This window comes from Myotis daubentonii, chromosome 1, assembly GCF_963259705.1.
Source record: "Myotis daubentonii chromosome 1, mMyoDau2.1, whole genome shotgun sequence".
Lineage (NCBI taxonomy): Eukaryota > Metazoa > Chordata > Mammalia > Chiroptera > Vespertilionidae > Myotis > Myotis daubentonii.
Window position 1 is genome coordinate 190,669,269 of NC_081840.1, and position 23,070 is coordinate 190,692,338.

Sequence of the window (23,070 nt, forward strand, 5' to 3'; positions counted from 1 at the left end):
TTGAGTGACCCACCGAGTGCACAAATTTTTGTGCACTAGGCCTCTAGTAGATATATACCTACAAAGAGATATTTCTCAAATACCTTAATTATGCAAAATTGCACCATAAATACCCTATTTAGTATCTTCAAAATGCATAAAGAGATACTGCTTGAAAGAGCATTATGTATTTGGCTGAGGCAGAATGGTCCACTCTATCATTCACTAACAGTGTAGAGTGGAGAATAGAAAATTGCAAAGCAACACCAGGCATTGAAAGCTGCACTGTCCAATATGGTAGGCACTAACCAGATGGGGCCATTTAGATTTAAATTAGTTTAAATTAAATACAATTAAAATTTCATTTCTTCAGTCATACTAATCACATTTTAAACACAAAATAGCTACCTATGGCATATCGGGCAATATGGATATACATCATTTCCATCATTGCAGAAAATTTTATTGGACACTACTAACCTAGAACATTCTATGCAACTACTTACATCAGCAACTTTCAATCTTTTTCCTCTCATGGCACACATAAATTAATTACTAAATTTCTGCAGCAAACCAAAATGTGCACTATATATTTTGCCAGTCTGACAGAAAAATTGGTATAAGTTTGATTCATTCACACCAGACAGCAATTTTTGTGTTGACCAGTATCATATTTTTATATGACACTAAGAGAAAAGAGGTCAATGCCCTGACTAAATGGGTATTCCTTGTTTTAAAAATTCTTGCAGCACACGGGTTGAAAATCGTTGACTTACATAATCACTTATTCATCGAACAAACATTATTTGAGGCTCTATGTGTCAGACATTGAATACTCTAGGCACTGGGTATACAATTGTATATAAAGCTAAGTCCTGTTTTCAAGATCACATACAAAGGTAAAAGTTTGTTTGATAACTGCTGGTGAAAGTAGGAAACCCTGGTGGGGGAGGAGGGAGTGGAGGGGTCGCTCCTTTCAGACTCTCCTTCCTCTAGGGGCACTGGTCCAGGAGTGGAGAGGTGAATCTCTGTATGAGCAGGCCCACCAGATACCCACAGGTAGATGGAAGTGGTCAGAAATCACTTTTCAAACTTCCAAAGATCCCAGAACTTCCCCAATTAAATGTATATTAAAGAATCAAAAAAATTCTTTGTTGCTTTTAAAATAAACAGGGAATTTCTTATAACCCAACAAGATATATAATGACAACCAAAGAAAATAATATCAAGTAATTGAGAAGTATCAGAGTCACAAAGTTGAAAATATTAAATGATGTTTTAAGCAAGAAGCAAACCCAAATAAAAAAAGGTTTGGCATGTGAAATATGCTAATGTCATTATGGTTGCCAGAGAGGAGGGAAGGGAGTTGATGAGCAAGAATGGTGAAGGGGAATAAGAGGCACAACTTCCAGTTATAAAATAAAATAAGTCACAGTGATGTAATGTACAGCACAGGGAATACAGTCAATAATGTCATAAAAATTGTGTACAGTGACAGATGTTACTAGACTTATTGTGGAGATCACTTCATAATTCATAAATATATAACTGTTGAATAAATAGGTTGTACACCTGAAATTAATATAATATTTTATGCCAACTATACTTGAATTAAAAAAGAAAAAAAACGCTGCAAGGTACTAAGAAATTTAGACCAAATGTGTTACTATGCTGCCATCTCCTGGTCAATGTTATTTTTAACATATATTTTATTGTCATCTCATTTCAAACTATAATTTATACAATCTGTGTTCCAACATAGAGTAATACAAAGAAAAATCTGGCAATCTCTCCCAAATTTTCTCCTAAGTTAATCAAAGTTCAAGTTTTGTATATCCTTGCATGGTTTTCTTTGTTTATCTAAACATAATCTATTCAGTTATAAAGGTTTTACTCACTTAAAAAAAATTGTATCATTTTCTCTGCCCTTCTCTCTCTAACTTCTGCCAAAATGGTGAACTAGCATAGCATACTTACTTCCTCCAAATCAATCCAATCAGATAAACTATAGAAGAAAGAAGTAAACATGAATTCTAGGCCAGGAAATTATAATAAAAGTGAGAGACAAGGAGACTGAGGCTATCCTGAACTGGAGTATGTGAGGAGGGTGGGTGGCAGACGCCTAGAGTGGAATAAGAGAGTACTTAAAGAAACACTTTCTAAGTTTTACTCTTTCATTCCTCACCCCCACCCCCAACACCCTTCCTTTCCCAATGTTGCCTTGAGACAATGTTCTCCTGCTTTTCATACCAGAAAATAGTCACAGCAATCCAGACTGCCAATTTTGGAAAGTATCAAGGCAAATGTCTACTAAGGAGAGGAGTTTCTACAAAAGGTGATAACTAAGCAGCTACTTTCAGATATTCTCTTCCTCACCCACACTCCTCCAGACCTCCAGGGCTGGTATCGTTTCCTCTTAGTGCTGCTTAGCTACTCCTCCTATGGCCAGCCTTCACTGGCAGAGAAGAGCCAGTGTTGAACTTCTCAGTTATGCTCTAGCCCCAATCACCAGCTCATCTGGTGGCTTTGGTAAGTAGAGTGTCCTCTGGGCCACCCCATAGAACATATCTCCTGACAGGTCTTCCAGCTTTACGCAACATAGCCAGCCATTTATTTCTTTCTCCACTCTCTACCAGGACACATAGGGCTTTTCTTTTTTTTCATTTTCATTTTCTTTTTTTTTAATCCTCACTTAAAGATATGTTTTTATTGGTTTGAAAGAGAGAGGTAAGGGGATAGAGAGATAAACGTTGTGAGAAACATCCATCAGCGGCCTCTGATACACACTCCAACTGGGGATTGAACCTGCAACCTGGGTATGTGCCCTGACCAGGAACTAAATCCACCACCTTTTGGTCTTACCTCTCTCTTTCAAACCAGGGTCATAGGGCATTCCTGTTTGACTATTGCTTTCTTCAGGCTAAGAGCCACCCTAGCAGCAAATCTGCCCAATCTCCTTGGGTCCTTGCCAGCATGTTAAATACTATATCTTGAGAAAGTCAATAAATTCTTATTTATTTGTCTTTCATTCAACGCTGCTTCATCAACCACCCTCAAAATCCAATGCCAGAAACAGGAGTGCTCCTCTGTCAGCACATACTTATAACATTTTCAGTGCACAGTATTCTTCCTCCCTTATCAGACCCTGCACATTCCTAGCTGTTATTGGCCTAGTTGTCAATCAAGGAGGTGGGAATATCTCTCAAGGAGGCAGCTGTGTCTTGTAGGGGAAAGGGCTCTGTAGTATCTTTCAGCAAGGGAGCAGGGGCTGGCTCTAACTAAAGAGTAAGGGACTACTTCTGCAAAGTCTGAGGGTTCAGGGGATCTGCAGAACCAATATCATCATGACATCCATCTGCTTGTCTCCATCTTACATCTCAAGGTCTTAGGTTTTCCCAACTAGGGCCTTGACCTAAGTGTCTCGGATCTGCTTTGACTAAGTTTTCAAATAAACTCTGGCATTCTAACTATTAAAACTTCAGCCTGCTGCTTAGCTGTGTCTGCTCTTTCTCTGCAGGATATCAGGGCCTCTTTTTAACCTTTAACTAATTGTAAATAACCCTCACTTTCTCCTTATCCCTATACAGGGCAACAGTGAAAATCAGCAGTTGGCAATAACCAGCCAACTCCATTATTTTCTCTAGGTACTTTTCCAATTCATTTTTCAATTGCTTGGACCATCTTACCTGGAGTCCCTTCTACCAGGAAGGTTTTCCAGGTCACTGCTGGTGAAATCTTTAGTAATTCAGCTACCCAGTTACGACAAGGATTATCTGTGCCTCCCATGCCTCTCAAGATGATGCCCTCTCTACCCAATGGACAGTGAAGTGAGTTAGTCGGTCCTACGTGTTCTCAGACCATTCAATCAGACACAGGTGGAATCAGAGGTGAAAAAAATTTATTGGAATAAATTTCTGTGAAGAAAATGGAATACGTGCCAGAAGAGTCAAAGACACTTCAGAATGCAGTTCAGGTCTGACCCTGAAGTAAGGAGGGAAGGAAGAAGAGTCAGATGGGAAGAGTCTCACATGGCAGTGCAGTTCCCAGAAAATTTGATCAGGCCTAGGGGGAGTCTTCAAGTCAAAGTTACCCAGCAGAGGAGTTCCACATCTCCCAGGAAAGGGACAGCCTAAACAGCCCTGTTCTGCTTGATCATAGGCTGGGAGAAGCCAGCAAGAAGCATGGCCACTGGGTGAATGCCGTGGTGGGCTGAGAGCACAGTGGCTGGGCCATTTGTCAATTAATTACATTCTCTAAAGCTGGAGATCTGAGAGGCTCATTTCCATCATCATCACAACAATGGATCCCTGCTTAAAACTATGCATAAAGGTAGACTCCAGAAATAAATTAGAGACACATTGAGAAGGAAAAAAAGAATAAAATTTATATATTAAATAAATCATATATACCTATGATTGACTTTGCGACTCAGAATAAGGAACAGATTGTTAAAGCCAAGCATAGAACATATCAATTGTAAGGCCAAAAAAATAAAACATACTTCTGACTATTCACTGCTTCTATGAGGCAAATAATGTCCATAGAATGCAAAAGGTATTTAAAATGTCTAAAACTGAGAAGGTAGTGATATTAGAATATATAAAATATCCCTGCAAATAAATAAGGAAAATGATACTTTCCTTCAATAGAAATATGGGAAAATATTATGAAAAAGCAGTTTATCTTATATAATAAAAGGGTAATATGCAAATTGACCGAATGGCAGAACTATCAGAACACCTGCAGCCCCTGAATAGCACAACATACTTAAGTATCATTGCTTATCAAGTTCATCCTATCATGTTGATGGCGTATTCCAATGGAAATGGCTTCTTCCAACAGGACAATGCACCATGCCACAGTGCTCGTATTGTGCAGGAGTGGTATCAAGAACATGAGGGAGACTTTACCTTGCTTAGGTGGCCCCCACAATCACCAGATCTCAATCCAATTGAGCATTTGTGGGACTAAGTTAAAAGAGCCATCAGGCAGCTGGTTCCACAACCATCAAATCTCACAGAACTGGACAGTGCTATCAATCAGGCATGGTGTCAGATTCCTCACATCACCTTTCAACATCTCGTGAAGTCAATGCCAAGAAGAATCGTGGCAGTATTGAAGGCAAAAGGTGGCCCAACGAAGTACTGATGGGGTGGTCATAATAATCTGGCCACTCAATATATATGTATATCACATTCAAAAGGCTGTTAAATCGCATTGTTTACCCATATCTTCAGAAAAAAAATCACTTCTACTGTTGTGGTAAACAATCTGCTTCCTTATTTATAATGGTCTGGCCCACTAGCAACTTCAGTGCAAAATTATAGCCAATTTGCCGACAAACATCAGGTGGTCATAATAATCTGGCCACTCAGTGTATATTTATTATGAAAATCATTTGGAGAAAAATCTGATTTGATATAAATTTATTTAAAAACTCTCAGAAGTGGGTATTTTTAAAAAAAAATGATTATGGCCCTAGATGGTGTGGATCAGTGGATGGAGAGTCGGCCTGCAGACTGATGAGTCACAGGTTCCATTCCAGGTCAGGGGCACATGCCTGGCTTGTGGGCTCAATCCCCTATGGGGGTGTGCAGAAGGAAGCTGATCAAAGATTCTCTCTCATCATTGATGTTTCTATCTCTCTCCCTCTCCCTTCCTCTCTGAAATCAATAAAAGTATATTTTTAAGATAAAAAATCTTCCAGAAAACAAAAGCCCTGATCCGGCCAGCTTTACAGGGGAGTTCTACCAAGCATTCAAAGAAGAACTAAAATCTATACTCCTCAAACTATTCCAAAAAATTCAAGAGGAAGGCACACTTCCAATGTCTTTCTATGAAGCCAGCATTGCCCTAATCCCAAAACCTATAAAGACACCACACACACAAAAAGAGAACTACAGGCCAATATCCTTGATGAACATAGATGATAAAATCCTCAACAAAATTCTAGAAAATACGATTCAGCAATACAGTAGAAAGATCAGAGAGAAACCAAGATGGCAGCATAGGTAAACACCGGAAACTGCTGCCTCCCACAACAACTTCAAAAATACAACGAAAAGACAAAATGGACATCATCCAGAACTACAGGAAGGCTGGCTGAGTGGAAATTATACAAGTAGAAGGAAAGAGAAAAGCACACTGAGACTCAGAGGAGCTGCTGGAGTAAAGTGCAGAGGTACGGAGGCTCCAGCGCGCATGCGGAAAGGGGCTGGCACCTGAGGACGCGGCTGTCTTTTTGAATCAGGAGGGAGTAACAAGCCCCCAACTGCTCTGAACTCCAGTTCCGGGAAGCCTCTGGGGACCCAGAACTCATACGGGGAGAAACTGGACTGTCTGCCAGCAGGCAGAACTTAGAACTTGAGGGCGGCTTTCCCTCAGAGGTGCTTACAGCAATTACCGGGACACTGAGACACAGGGCCCCTTAGGGCAGGGCTGAGGATCAGCCATAGCTGCTTGCTCCACCCTGTTGATTCCCGGAGACACCGCCCCACCCAAGCTACCTCAGAGGCTTTTGCATATGAATGCTCTGGCCCTTTGCAATCTGAAAATTACCTAACAAATTATAGTTGGGCCAGACAGACCCAGAACTTCCAAGGGAAGGCCCAAGGCCCCACAGCAGCTTGCATTGCTTCACAGCTGGGCCTCATCTGGGCACCTCCAAGCCCCAAAAAAGGAAGGGGAATCTGCAGTTCTCTTCGTACCTCCTGCCAGGTAACCTCAGGCCAAGGCTAAATTAGCACCTCCTTAGATCCAAGAGCCAGTGTACCCAGTGGTCAGAGTGAGACAATCTAGATTACAACTCCTCAGATCCATAAGGGACACACTCAGGGGGCAGACTCAGTGAGACCAAGCCCCACTGAAGCAAGTCTTGCCCCAGAAGGGTGTCTTCAGCACAGAAGCTCTCTCACTGCAGACACAGCTGATTCTCACAGCCAATTGGCCTGGAGGTCAATTCCTCCCAGTAATAACTACAACAATCAAGGCTTAACTAAAACAAGACTACAACAAGACTGTGCACAAGGCCCACAAAGGGGTGCACCAAGAGTGTCCACCTCAAGTAATTAGGGAGGCTGAACCACTGGGCCCTATAGGACACCTAGCACACAAAGCCACTCTACCAACACAGGGGAGCATAAAATATGTGGAGACAAAGAAACAGGTCACAAATGACAGAAATGGAGGAAAGAAAATGACTGGATATAGAGTTCAAAACCATGGTTATAAGGTTTTTCAAGAATTTTCTGGAAACCACCGATAAATTTCGTGAGACCCTGGAGGATATGAAAAAAGACCAACTAGAAATTAAGCATACACTAACTGCAATAAAGAATAATATACAGAGATCCAAGAGCAGACAAGAGGATCCCAAGAATCAAGTCAAAGATTTGAAATACGAAGAAACAAAAAATACCCAACTGGAAAAGGAAAAAGAATAAAAAATATGAAGATAGTGTAAGGAGCCTCTGGGACAACTTCAAGCATACCAACATCTGAAGTATAGGGGTGCCAGAAGAAGAGAGAGGGCAAGATATTGAAAACCTATTTGAAGAAATAATGACAGAAAACTTCCCCTACCTGGTGAAAGAAATAGACTTACAAGTCCAGGAAGCGCAGAGAACCCCAAACAAAAGGAATCCAAAGAGGACCACACCAAGACACATCATAATTAAAATGCCAAGAGCAAAAGACAAAGAGAGAACCTTAAAAGCAGCAAGAGAAAAAAGTCAGTTACCTACAAGGGAGTACCCATACGACTGTCAGCTGATTTCTCAACTGAAACCATGCAGGCCAGAAGAGAGTAGCAAGAAATATCCAAAGTGATGAATAGCAAGAACCTACAACCAAGATTACTTTACCCAGCAAAGCTATCATTCAGAATTGAAGGTCAGATAAAGAGCTTCACAGATAAGAAAAGCTAAAGGAGTTCTTCACCACCAAACCAGCATTATATGAAATGCTGAACGGTGTTCTTTAAGAAGAGGAAGAAGAAAAAGGTAAAAATAAAAATTATGAACAGAAAATACATATCTATCAACAAGTGAATCTAAAAATCAAGTGAATAAAAAATTTGATGAAAAGAGTACACTGGTGAATATAATAGAACCAAGGGCATGGAAAGGGAGTGGACTGACAATTCTTGGGGGGAAAGGGGTAGGGGGTGCAGGAAGAGACTGGACAAAAATCGTACACCTATGGATGGGGACAGTGGGAGGGGTAAGGGCAGAGGGTGGGGTGGGAACTGGGTGGAGGAGAGCTATGGGGGGAAAAAAGTGGAACAACTGTAATAATCTGAACAATAAAGATTTAATAAAAAATAAAAAAAGAAAGAAAGATCATACACCATGACCAAGTGGGATTTATTCCAGGGATGAAAGGGTGGTACAATATCCACAAATCAATAAATGTGATATATCACATAAACAATCTGAGAGACAAAAATCACATAATCATATCAATTGATGCAGAAAAAGCATTTGATAAAATCCAACATCCTTTCTTGATAAAAACTCTCAGCAAAGTGGGAATAGAGGAGTCATACCTCAACATAATAAAAGCCCTATATAACAAACCTATAGCCAACATCATACTCAATGGGCAAAAACTAAACTCATTTCCCCTGAGAACAGGAACAAGACAAGGATGCCCACTTTCACCATTCCTGTTCGACATAGTACTAGAAATACTAGCCATAACCATCAGACAAGAAGAAGAAATAAAAGGCATCCAAATTGGAAAAGAAGAAGTAAAACTGTCCTTATTCACGGATGACATGATACTATACATAGAAAGCCCCAAAGACTCCATCAAAAAACTACTAGACCTAATAAATGAATTTGGCAATGTAGCAGGATTCAAAATTAACACCCAGAAATCTATGGCCTTTTTGTACGCCAATAATGAACTCACAGAAAGAGAAATGAAAAAAAAAAATCCCATTTACTATTGCACCAAAAAAAATTAAGATACCTAGGAATAAACTTAACTAAGGACGTAAAAGACCTGTACTCAGAAAACTACAGGACATTGAAAAAAGAGATAGAGGAAGACATAAACAAATGGAAGAGCATCCCATGTTCAAGGACTGGTAGGATCAACATCATTAAAATATCCATACTACCTAAAGCAATCTATAGATTCAATGCAATACATATTAAAATACCAATGGCATATTTCAAAGATCTAGAACAAACTCTACAAAAATTTATCTGGATTTAAAAAGACCCCGAATAGCCACAGCTATCCTGAGAAAGAACAACAAAGTTGGAGGGATCACAATACCAGATATCAAGCTATATTACCTAGCCACAGTTCTCAGAACTTCCTGATACTGGCACAACAACAGACATATATACCAATGGAACAAAATAGAGAACCCAAAAATTGACCCAAGCCATTATACTCAATTAATATGCAACAAAGGAGGCAAGAGCATACAATGGAGTCAAAGCAGTCTCTTTAATAAATGGTGCTGGGAAATTTGGTCAGATATATGCAAAAACAATGAAACTAGATTACCAACTTATACCATATACAAAAACAAACTCAAAATTGCTGAAGGACTTGAATGTAAGATGGGAAACCATAAAAATTCTATGACTCTATAGGCAGCAAAATTACCGACATATGTCATAGCAATATCTTTACAGACACAGATCCTAGGGCAAGAGAGACTAAGGAGAAAATAAACAAATGGGACTACATTAAAATAAAAAAGCTTCTGCACAGCAAAAGAAACCATCAACGAAACAACAAGAAAGCCCACTGCATGGGAGAACATATTTGCCAATGTCATCTCCAATAAGGGTTTAATCTCCAACATTTACAGGGAACTCATACAACTTAACAAAAGGAAGATAAACAATCCAATCAAAAAATGGGCAAAGGACCTAAATAGACACTTTTCAAAAGAGGACATTCAGAAAGCCAAGAGACACATGAAAACATGCTCAAAGTCACTAATCATCTGGGAGATACAAATCAAAACAACAATGAGGTACCACCTTACACCTGTCAGAATGGCTGTCATCAACAACTTAACAAATGACAAGTGCTGGAGAGGATGTGGAGAAAAAGGAACACTCGTGCACTGCTGGTGGAAATGCAGACTGGTACAGCCGCTGTGGAAGACAGTGTGGAGTTTCCTCAAAAAGTTAAAAATTGAACTCCCATTTGACCCTGTGATCCTACTTCTAGGACTATATCCCAAGAAACCAGAGACACCAATCAGAAAGGACATATGCACTCCTATCTATGTTCATAGCAGCACAATTTACAATAGCTAAGATTTGGTAACAGCCTAAATGTCTACCAGCAGATGAATGGATTAGAAAACTATGTTATATCTACACAATGGAATACTACACTGCTATAAAAAAGAAGGAATTCTTACCATTTGCAGCACCATGGATGGGACTGGAGAGCATTATGCTAAGTGAAATAAGCCAGTGCCAGTCAGTGAAAGAAAAATACCACATGCTCTCACTCACTTATGGATAATAAAGAACATGACAACCTGATGAACAAAAAAGATAGAAACAGAGTCAGAGAAGCATTGAACAGACTGTCAAATTATAGCAGGAAGGCTGGGGAAGGTAGGGGGGTGAGGTAAGAGATCAACCGAAGGACTTGTATGCATGCATATAAGCATAACCAATGGACGCAAGACACTGGAGGGATGGGGTGAGGGCATATGCTGGGGGGGTAGGGTAGGCCAGGGGAAGGTCAATGGGGAAAAAAAGGAGACATATATACTACTATTTTTAATACTTTAAACAATAAAGTAAATAATTTTTAAAAGGTATATTTTTTAGAAAATAAAATAAAAATAATTATGTGTTAATAAATTCACTATATCCCTGTGACACATGGGATTTCTTGAGTTATTTTATGAATATGTTTTAAGAATATCTGGTTGTGTTTATTGAGAGCTTTTATGTAAAGTTTTCTTTAAGATATCTGTATACCTACCAATAATCTTCTTTAAACTCTTAATCCTAGTGCATTCCTTAGGTGTTTCTCATTCAAGTCCTTGCAACCAGTTTCTTCTCCTTTGATGAAATTAGTCAATAGTAAAAAAAAAAAAGGGTATTGCTTTCTTGTTGGGACTATGCTGTCTCTGAGCTATTTTCTTCAAGCTCTTCTATGGGTTGAGACTTCTCTGTTCAGACTTGTCAAACTAGTTTCATTTCAACTACTTGTAATTTGTTTCCTTATTTCTTGTAGCTGTAGACCTTTAATACACGAGAGATGTCATATGGTTGATTAGAAAGTCGAGTTCAGTGGGTGCATGCTTCCAAGATCATATTTTCCTCCTGTAGATGATGTTTCGGTAAGTTCAGCTTTGTTTTGTAAATGGCTTGTTTGCTCTGCTGTGTGTCAGTGGCTAGATTTTTGGTGTGTCAGAGGTTCCTGCGAGGTGTCCTCAGTGGATTGAATCTCCATTGGATTTTGTGAGATATCTGAAATTGTTATAACAGATGAATTAATCTCTGTATTTGAAATTAGTGTTTTTGTATTTAAAAGATCATTGTCAGCATTATTGCACATTGTGAATTTCAAATAGTTGGGATTTTAGAAGTTAATGAAAACTATATTACATTGCATCCTGATTGATTCTGATTTTGGGGTTAGGGGAAAGGTGTTCATTTGTTTTTTAAAAAGCCTGTTAGCAACCTGACAAAATTTAGCTTCTATGGCACTTTCCCTTTAACTGTTTTTCCTTGTACCTTCAAGTCAGTCCCTGGGAACTAATGCAGATTGGGAGGTCAGGAACTATAGAGGCACCTGCCTTCATCATAGAACTGTCAGGACTTCTTGGGGGAAGAAAGAAAACAGGAGACCCGATTGGGGAAAACATGTCTATCCTCTTAAAATTTTTCTATTAAATATTAAGAAAAAAGAAAATTATGATTTCAAATTTTTTGTTTTTTCAAATGGGGTTTGCTACAAGCAGAGGAGAGGAAAAAGTAAGATTTCTTGATATAACTTTATACACATTTGAAATAGTGACTTTAAACATCCATGATGACAATAATCTTCATTTATGCCATTTCAAAACATTTATATTTATGTTATTCCATTTAATAGCCAGGACACTGTTGTGAGATCAGTAGAACAGGTATTGTTAACTCTGGCTTTAAAGTGAGGAATCTGAGAGAAACAGAAGTGAAGAGGCCTCCCAGGTCTACGGAGCTGTGTAATGACAGAGCCCGAGAGCCGCAGTGCACAGCTCCTCAAGCCCAGTCTTCCGGGGCTCCTGCAGACGCCCCAGGGGGCCAGGGTTCCAGCCGGCAGATTGCAGAGATGAGAACTTGACTCTGGATTGGCCACTAAGTTAATGTACTTCCCTGGGCTTCCTTCCCCACCAATAAAATCCGTATTTGTATCAGCACTTTAGTGAGCGCATTGCAGTTGTCAAAGGGTCTGAGATCCCGAGAGCAGGTCTAGAAAGCTTCACACATAATCGGCACTCCGTAAATATTTGGTGAACACGTGAACGAGTAAACACATGTAACTGTTTAGCATTAATGTTTTGCTTATTAAAATTTATTGATTTTGAAAATGCATATCCCATTTCATTGAAAGCATGATGTTGTAAAGCAGTAGTTCCAACCTTTCATATTTCACATTCCCCCAATTATTCTTTTAAGAATATGAAGTCTCATGATTACAGATACCCAAAATCTTTTTTTCTAAATGAATATCTGTGTCTATGGGAATGTGTTCAGTTTTAGGGAAGTAAATTACAGGAATAATTTTGGAAATCAATGCTTTTGTTTAGGGCACCCATGACATTTGTTGTTAAAGAAAGGGGACAGTAGGAATCATCAAAGGTTTATGGTTCCTTTAAGATAAATTCAAGGAACACTAATCCAGGATTTAGAGGATTTGTAGGAGGTGGCAGGTCACACTAACAGGTGAATCTAAGGACTGAGGCAAAGCAAAAGCTTAATAATTTCAGGTATCCCCACTTTTCAAAAGTTCATGCTACGCCACTTCACTGTTACAAAAAAATCTACACTAGTATCTGTTTTTGTTAATTGAAAGAAATCCAAAGAGGACTTTCGCTTTTATTAAAAAAAAAAAAAAATAGAGAAAAGCGAAAATAGCATTCAGTGTTTGTTTTGCAGTGAGCTGTTACGGAGGCAGCAAGCACCGTGAGCGTTGAAGGGATCACCAAGCTCAATCTAGTTTATACAGGCCACGTATTTATCACTATCATTCATATTCTTACTACATGTTAGTGTTACTTCAAGTTGTGTGTGTTATTTGGTATGATCTGGTAAGTTACTTTGGGGATCTGGGAATGCGCGAAAATTTTTCCATATAAATTAATGATAAATATTTCTTCCCTTTATACCATTTATGCTTACTAGAGGTTTCATAGGAATGCTCCATTTCCAGAGAGTGGGGGAAACTGTTGCCATGACACGCTATATCTCACCTACATTAAATCTACAATATGTTCTACAATCACACTCACCATTCCTACTTCTCAATGAACAAGAAATACAATGGGAACCCTTGTTAAAATATATGTGACCCGTATCTTCACTGTTTCTGCTCTATGGAACCTTAGGTCTCTTCTCCATGGATTTAGTGACCCTCTTCTCTACCTCTCAGAGATATCTTAGTGTTTGAACCTTGCTGTAAATATTTATTTGCATTTGCCTTTCGCAATATCCAAACCCTTACTCTTCTTTAAAAATGTATTAATTGGGAGAATTACTCACTAAAAATCTCAGTTATTTCCCTTGCATAAATAAAACACTAAACGACTTCATCTGAGATTTTTGTCCTTTTCCCATCAGTCTGCATCTCCCTCTCTTCCTATAGTGCATTATTTTTGGCATTGCTAAATAAATGCAAAAATTAGATTCCTCCTCTCCATTTTTTATTCTTTAGAGAAAAAGATAGTCCTGGGAAAGTCTTTGCAAACATTTACATTTTTTATTTTAATTTCATTCTGAATACTCATTTTAAACAATTTGCCAAGCCCATTCTCTAATATATTCAAAAACTCTATCTTCAGAATTAAAATTAAAACAGCAAAGTAAAACCTTCATGTTTCTTACTGATTACTAAGCTTTGTGAAAGTTATCCATTTTACTGTTTTTTTTTAATTTTTCAATAATCTCATTGTGCTTAGATACTGTTAGCTACTATTATTATCTACATTTCATAGATGAAAAAGTAACTGGCTGTACATCATCACAGATAGTAAAGTGAAGAGTTGGGATTTGAGGCAATCTGGAACCAGAGCTTAACTATTAAGATATTCTGCTTTTCCTTTTTTTGTTTTTGTTTTGTCTGTTTATAATTTTCAAGCAAAAATAACTTTGTTTTTTAATTTAAAATTTGAGTAAAAGATCCATCTTGCTAGTCACTCAAAACTCCACAAAGTTATGGCAACAACGACGTGAGATAACCCATACAAAAACTCCTGACCCACAGAATAAGTTTAATGTGTGCTAGAGTCCTTCATTACTCACTTCATTGCTTCACACTTCTGGGCAGTATTTATTGTCACTGTTCTAAGGTTGGACAATTGAAATTCAGAGAAGTCGTATAATTTCTCATGATACATGTTAAAGAATTACAAGCAGGGGCTGAGGCCAAATTCTTCTACTCTAAAACACGGGGCCATATCTGCAATACAGGATGCCTTCTGAACATTTGTCCAGGCAGGTGAAGACTTAAAGGAATTTTTAAAACCTTTGTCTTGGAAAAACTCTGTGTTTTTCTTCACTTTCACGCTACTACCACCCTCACTACACTTTGACACCGGCTGTGTGTGGCTTTTCCCCAAACAATTCTGGAGCACCAGCTGTCCCACAATTCAGTTCAGTTCTGACACTACTCAGAATTAGCACAGATCCCTTGGGTGAAAGGCTCATTCCCATTAGACTACCCTTGCCCCACTTCAGATGCCAACTCCTCTTCTGGGTTTCAATTCACTTGTTTTTTATGCTGCTTGAAATTTCACACATTATTCATTTGGGTTAATAGAAAGCCTGTTCTGGGGGAAAAGAAATCACTCTCAAAGGGAAGTTCGACATCTCAGAGAAAGATGGGTTTTTGAGTACTAGCAGCCAAAATTAGATTATCACTCTGCCTACCGACTGTGTGAATTGAGCAAATTATTTGCCTGTAAAGTGAAGATAAATAACTCTATTGACAAGAGTGTTTAGAGGATGAAAGATTACAAGATATCAACAACTCCTACAAAGTCAGCACTTAGTAAATAGTAGCTCTTGTTCTTATTACTTTTAGTATTGAATGTTCATTCTAGAATAGTCATATGTTAGGTCCCCACAAAAGGATGTTTCTGTAAAAAATGCCTGATATTAGTGGCTCAGAGGGAATGATGATTTCCACTGGTGAAAGGAGAGTTTGGCACTTTGGTTCTATAAGAACTTGCCTCCAGAGGTGGGAACCAGGCTGGAGAAAGAGGAACAGTTTTCTGCACTAAATGGCTCCCAGGAAGTTAGTGCATTTAGCACCTTTGTTCAGTTACATTAGGACTTAAATAGGCATCTAAGTTGGCCTGGGAAGCTAACTGATAATTTCTTTTAAAATCAGATAGGATATTTTACACTTCAAAACTGTCTTTATGAAGAGTTATGAGTCTATAATCTATCTGTAAATTGGTGATGGTAAAACAATCACATGTCTCTACCTGCATTTGTGTAAAGATATCATGTTTCTACAAGGAAGCAAAAAGCACTAGCTGGTTTGGCTCAGTGAATAGAGCCTTAGCCTGCACACTGAAGGGTCCTGGGTTCGATTCTGGTCAAGGGCACATGCCCAGGTTGTGGTCTCGATCCCCAGTGGAGGGCATAAAGGAGGCAGTCAATCAATGACTCTCATCATTGATGTTTCTATCTCTCTCTCCCTCTCCTGTCCTCGCTAAAATCAATAAAAATATATTTTAAAAAATAAAGCAAAAAATATTATTGAAAAAGGAAATATTTGGAACTTGTAGAAAAAATTATAAAGGGCATGTGTTTGACTGTGGAGTGAGCCAAAGTTGCTGCCTTCAGGGAAGGCCTTTCTAGAAAAAGGTAGATCCATGTGGAGTGGGGAGGGGCCTTTTGCTAACTCAAATATATAGAACTCACATATATGAAAGTCCTCAGGTTACAGCATGGTTGCTGAGGAAATGAATATCCCAACTCTGATCATTAACAATTCATACTGCTCTATATATTCTTCAAGACACATATCTTTCAGTCTGAAAGATTGCAGAAAGCAAAATTACCAAATTATTCAAATTATCACATTTTCATTGACATCTTTGGAAAAATCATGCCATGAATATACTGAATAACCAAGCTTAATGAAGATATAATGAGAATGAAAAACTGGATTTCATTGAATGCAGATTGCCAATTAGGTCATGATGAGGGATTAATTTTAGCTTTCTTTCCATTTTAATTTCCAAGGGTTCACATTGCATTCCCCAAATTATTGCTTGAAAAAATATCCCTTAATCTTCTAATTGCATGCTTAACATAGAATTCCATTGTAATGAAATAGTTCTTCACCACCCCCACAATTAGAGATTTAAATCTCACATGCTTTTTTTATGAAGTCTATATATTTCTGTCCATTTTTATTGAAGTCATAATATTTTGTGATAAATTTATAAGATTCTTAGTCCTTCATGCACATATTCCTTCTTCTATTTATTCAAATGAATATAGGTGCTGCTGTGAAGGAGTTTTGAAAATATAATTAAGGTCTGAATCAGTTGATTTTAAGAGGGGGAAATTATTCTTTGGGCCTAACCTAATTAGGTGATACATTAAAAAAGGACAAAGCTCGCTCTGGCCAGGTGGCTCAATTGGTTGGAGCATTGTCCCATACACCAAAAAGTTGTGGGTTTGATTCCTCGTCAGGAAAATTACCTAGGTTGTGGGTTCCATCCCTGGTCATGACACATATGGAAGGCAAGCGATGGATGTTTCTCTCTCACATCCATGTTTCACTCTCTCTCCTTCTCTCTCCCTCCTTTTCTCTCTCTCTCAAATCAATAGAAACATAGCCTCAGGTGAGGATTAAAAAAAGTATAAGGCTCTACCTGAAGAGAAATTCAGAATATCAGAGATTTAAAGTGAGAGAGATTCACCATCACTGGCTTTGAAAATGGAGTGGGCCAAATGGCAGAAAGATTTCAAAGTTCATAAAACTCCTTGAATTCTAGCCTTTTTCTTTTGGTTCTTTTCTTGTGTTTTTGAATGACTTGGAGACATACTGATAAGATTCTCTGAGAAAATGAATGGTCAAATATATAAAGAATAAATGAGTGAGTGACTAAATAACTATATGAATAATAAGCATATTTAAAAATTAAAATGCAATCAATGGAGATGCAGTCTGGCACTGAGAAAAAATTGGGTTGAAGGAGTGAGAATTCATGAGTTCAATATTACTGGTGGTTCTATTATATTGGAAAAAATGACTTTTTCGTCTCTAGGCCTCAGTTTCCTCATCTAGAAAATGCATTAAACTATACTAAGTAGTCTCTAAGTTCTCCCTCATATTTGAATTTTTAGATTTTAAGCCATTTAAGAGACTAAGTAATGTTACTCCCCATGGACCTTCTGCTTCTAGCTTCTATCACCTTAGTTCTTGTCCATCAGAGGACACACTGCCTTTCCACAGCCAGTTAAAAATAAAAGATAAAAAGTAAATGGAGTAATATATCCTTCTTTTTTACACTGTATAAATGTACCTCAGTTTTTTAATCCACTCATTTACTGATGGGCACTTGGGTTGTTTCCGGATCTTAGCTATCTACACTAATAAAAGAGAAAAATGGTAATTGGCGTACGACGCTACCCTTTTCATTGGCTAATCAGGGCTATATGCAAATTAACTGCCAACTAAGATTGGCAGTTAACTGCCAACAAGATGGCGGTTAATTTGCATATGTAGGCACAATGCAGGGAGGCGAAAGGGAAAGCAGGAAGAAGCCCCCTGCCACTGACAGTGATCGGAAACCCAGGGGGAAGCTAAGAGCTGGGGGGCAGGGCAAAGGTGGCCCCAGCCATGATGGGAGAATCAGGCGCCTTTTCCGCCCTGGCCAGTGATAGCAGGATGTAGGGGTGGAGCCAGCGATGGGAGCTGGGCACTGTCGAAGCTGGCAGTCCCAGGAGCTAGGGGTCCCTTGCCTGGGCCTAAAGTGAAGCCCATGATCGCTGCAGCTGCGGGTCCCCACTGCCCGGGCCGGACGCCTAGGCCAGAGGCATCCTGCAGGGGCAGGGGCGGAGCCCACGCGATCGCGGCACCCCCCGCTGCCACTGCAGGTCCCCGCTGCCCGGGCCAGATGCCTAGGCCAGAGGCGTTAGGCCTGGGCAGGGGCGGAGCCTGCAACCGCGGGGAGCTGGGGGTCCCCTGCCCAGGCCTGACACCTCTGCTGGAGGCCTCAGGCCTGGTCAAGGGGCCGATCTGGTGATTGGTGATCGGAGGGTGATGAGGGTCAACTCCTCTGGCCGAGGCATCAGGCCTGGGCGGGAGGCTGGGGGTCCCCTGCCCAGGCCTGATGCCTGGGGCAGAGGCATCAGGCCTGGGTGGGGGGCGGAGCCGGGGCTTGGGGGGATATTATGGTCCCCTTGCCCAGGCCTGAAGCCTGGGTCAGAGGCGTCAGGCTTGGGTGGGGGGTGGAGCAAGCAATCAGAGGGAGATGGGGGTCCCCTGCCCAGGCATGATTCCTGGGCCAGAGGCCTCAGGCCTGGGTGGGGGCCTGAGCCAGTGATCGGGGGGAAATGGGGGTCCCCTGTCCAAGCCTGACACCTCTGGCGGAGGTGTCAGGCCTGGGCAAGGGGCCGATCAGGCGATCGGAGGGTGATGGGGGTCAATGCCTGAGGGCTCCCAGTATGTGACAGGGGGCAGGCTGGGCTGAGGGACACTCCACACACACACACACACACACACACACACACACACACACCCAGTGCACGAATTTCGTGCACTGGGCCCCTAGTTCTAAATAACACTGCTATGAACATAGGGGTGTATATGTTTTTTCTGACTGGTGTTTCTGGCTTCTTATTATAGATTCCTAGAAGTGGGATCACTGGGTCAAACGGAAATTCCATTTTTTTTTTTGAGGAAACTTCACACTGTCTTCCACAGTCGTTATACCAGTCTGCATTCCCACCAGCAGTGTACTAAGTAGAGTTCCTTTTCCTCCACATCCTCACCAGCACTTGTTTGTTGATTTGTTCATGGTAGCCATTCTGGAAGGTGTGAGATGATATCTCATCATCATTTTAATTTGCATTACTCTGATGATTAGTGATGTTGAATATAGTTTCATATGTTTCTCGGCCATTTTTATGTCTTCTTTGAAGAAGTGTCTGTTCAGGTCCTCTGCCTATTTTTTAATTAGGTTGTTTGTTGAGATGGATGAGTACTTTATTAACCTTTGAGAAATCATGGAGGGATGTGAGAGTATTATGCTAAGTGAAGTCAGCCAGTCAGAAAAAGATAAGTATCACATGATCTCACTTATATGTGGAATCTAATGAACAAAATAAACTGATGAACAAAAGAGTTCCAGAGACATTAAAGCAAGTAACAGACTGACGTATTTCAGAGGGAAGGGGGAGAGAAATGGAAGAGATTACTCAATGAACTTATATGCATAGCCCATGGACAGATAATATTGCCGGGAAGACCTTGGGAGGAGGTGTGAGCGGGGTAGAGTGGGTCAAAGCGGCGGAGGAAAGGGCGATATCTGAAATACTTCAACAGTAAAGATAAATTTAAAAAATGTAAATGTGATAATAGATTTGAAATCACTTTGTACACTCTAAAAGGGTAGACAAATAAAAGAGATCATTTTTAAAGTACTGGAGAAAGAAGAAATGGTCCTTTTTCAAGCATGCATGCTACTTTGGACCACACTGTTAAGGGAACTCAGATCTGGCCACCACAGAGAGCCATGAATAGCCTCTAGAAATAGAAAACAGAAGCAATATTATGGATTCCCAAATTTTCATCTTTTCCACACCTCCCCTCACACCAAGATGACCTTGACCAAAATGGAAGACAAATATCATCTTGCTGGGAAAGGTAAGCTAAAGCAGCTTGCACTTATTCAAGGAGTATCAGAAAGCCTGTGACCATGACTATGTGAGAGTTACTGGTGAGTTTTCCTTTATGCAGAGCAGTAGGATTTGGCACCCGAAGCCGAGATTTGAAACCATGGATGATTGCCCTTCTCGTTGTGTTATTGCTGATTGTGGTGGCAGTGACCATTGGTCTTCTGGCTCACTTCTTAGTCTCTGGTAGGTAAAGTTATGGATTTCACTCAGTTTGAGTTCATTTTTCTGTCAAGCTTCATTTGCATACATGTAAATGTAATTTCATCCAAAAGACATTTGTACTTTTACCCATAAATACCCACATTTTGAATATTTTTATTTATTCAATTATTTCATCAACAACTAATTATTTAATGCCTATTATATGCAACTGCTTTTCTGGGTATTCAAGACAGAACATTAAGCAAAGCAGACCAATTTCCTATATCCTTGGAGCTCAAAATCTAGTATTCTTTTGAGAACTACACAAAAGATCAAAGATAGTAATCATAATACGTTCTAATCATCATTGTACATTCAAGGGAAAAACTATGATAAATTACTTACTAAATTAGTAACTAAAATTGGCTCTTTTACTCATCATCTTTCTGTCCACCAACATTTCAAAGCTAAAAGCAAAGCACATGTCTAAGGAAATGATTAATTTTGAAATGACTGGTAAACTATAAATATGACACAATGTTTTTACTAATTTTTAGAGAAAAATTTGCACTCTCCAAAATAATATTCAGGGATTTTTGTATTGCCTGATATGTTTATAATCACATAAACAATGCATTTTAGAATTGCCTCTTCTAACATTGCATTTTTCTCTGCACAGAGTAAAATCCATTTACATTTTTTGACAAATCTCTACAATGTGACTCTGACCCCGACTATGTGATAAAACAAATAGTTCAGGTTGCTAACTTGAGTGGTCTTATCTACTGTCACTTTCCTCAGACTTGATGAGGGACTGAAGACTCCATTATGAGCTTTAAAGGGCTTAAGAACATAGTTCTGGGTCCAATATAACAATCCAACTTATAGCTTACATGATGGCAAAAGAGTTTTAGGTCAGGTAATTTGATTGCACGAAAATTCCTTTGCTATGATTAATAAGATTGATAATTGTGGATTGTATGGATAAACATCAGGAGGTCTAAAAAAAGCATTCCATATCCAGAGATGTCCCACTTAGGAGAGAGACTATCCTGAGATCCCTGTTTCTTTTCTAGCTCCATGGGAAACCCTCATTGTGTCCTGTCTATGCCAGGCACCCCAAGGAGAAAGGTTGTTTTGTGGTTGCTCTGTTCTCAATTTCTAACTCTCTCATAGCTTTCTTGCCCACCCGCCCTCCTCCTGGACGCTTCACTCCTGAGATTACCAAATTCCTCAGTACTTCCCACAGTTCTGTGTTCTCTCCTTTCTTACTGATTCATCCCAGTTACACATTGTTCTCACTACCAAACTGATAGTGTTCCCCTGCCTTTCTTTTCATGCATTTCTTAGTGTGCCTGGTTCTCACATTACAAATTAAAATGTATAAAGATTTTTATTTGAAAAAATTAATTTAAAATATAAGTGAAAACATAAATTTTTTTTTATTTACGTCTACTTCCAGTAGAGTATAAGATGGCATACACTTCACCTCAGCAAGGGGTAATATGGCAATTAAACATTCCAGGACTAGAGCCAGACTGTCCGGGTTTAAAACCCGGGTAGGTCACTTACCGCTTCCATAGCATAGAGCAAGTTTCTTAACACCACGGAGCCTCACTTTTCTCACTGGTGAAATGGAGGTGATTATAATCTTAGAGAGCTGGAGTGAGGAAATACTACAGGTAGAGTGCCCATAACAGGGCGTGGCACATAATAGGCATTCAGTAAATATGAGCTGCTGTTATTAACCAGTGGTATTAATCATTTTCACTATATTTTTATTAAACTAAATTAGAAAGGCTCTCAGCAATATATTCAAGACCATATTAGCCTCATTATAGTTGGATTCTGAATTTTTTCCCAAAACCACTTAATTTTCTGCTTTTCCTTTTCACCGCAGGCCAGAAAACGGAGTATTATCATGGTGTCTTTAAAATTTTAGATGGACGAACCAATAGTGATTCTGGACACAATGGTGTATACCAACTGAAGGACTTAAAAGAGATAAGTGAAAACTTGGTAAGTCAGACACAATTATTTCTATCATAGGATAATGCAGGTGGAAAGGATTTTGTAGATCATTTCGCTCAGTATTTTTCAAAACCTAAGTTTCAGACTACCTGCACCAGAATCAGCTTGCAGATGCCGAGGTCCCGCTCCAGACCCACTGGATAGGTGTCTGATGGGAAGGGAAGGGCAGGATAGGGGAGCAAGGGCGTCAGCATGTCTAACAAATGAGTCGTTCTGATTAACCACTCTTTCTGACTCAACTACTTCATTTAAAGGTGAGAGAACTGAGGCTGTAATATTACCTAAATGGGAAAGCTTAACAATGTCAGAAGTGATTATTTCTAAGACACATGCTTGTTTTTGGAGACCACATTTTAAAAATTTAAAGATTTTTAAATATATGAGGAAAGATGATCATAAATATTCATTTTCTCTTACATAGTAATAAAGTAAAATACCCAGGCTTATTACAATTTAGTTCAATGAAATGCTACACATTTTTTTAAAACTAAAATTAAAGAATGCTCCTAAAAGGGGAAAAAAGTAAACTTAGCTGTCCAATAATTTTGCTCAAGATACCTTGAACCCTTACTTAAATGCTCAGCTCAAGTTAACTTTCCTGTTAACACAGAAATATAGTTATTTTAAAGATATAAAAATAACAGTTGTATTGGTTTGTTTTAGTCAAAGAACTTTTTTTCTCTCAAAACATTTTCTTTTTTCCTTCAAATCAATTTTTATTTTTTCCATATCACCATCCAATCTTTGTCCTAGGCATTCTCAATTACAGCATTTGGTAACTATAGAGATGAGGTTTATA

At 39.2% G+C, this 23,070-nt stretch overlaps 1 protein-coding gene across 1 annotated transcript in view; it reads left to right on the forward strand.

Annotated features, from left to right (window-relative positions):
• The first annotated feature begins 11,128 nt into the window (after positions 1-11,128).
• Positions 11,129-23,070, forward strand: part of TMPRSS11A (transmembrane serine protease 11A) — a 46,099-nt gene continuing 34,157 nt past the window's right edge. Inside the window, exons 1-3 of the mRNA XM_059669821.1 lie at positions 11,129-11,314; positions 20,161-20,282; positions 22,141-22,259. Of these exons, the coding sequence (XP_059525804.1) occupies positions 11,304-11,314; positions 20,161-20,282; positions 22,141-22,259 (252 nt within the window). The 5' untranslated portion in view covers positions 11,129-11,303. The remainder of the gene's footprint in view (positions 11,315-20,160; positions 20,283-22,140; positions 22,260-23,070) is intronic.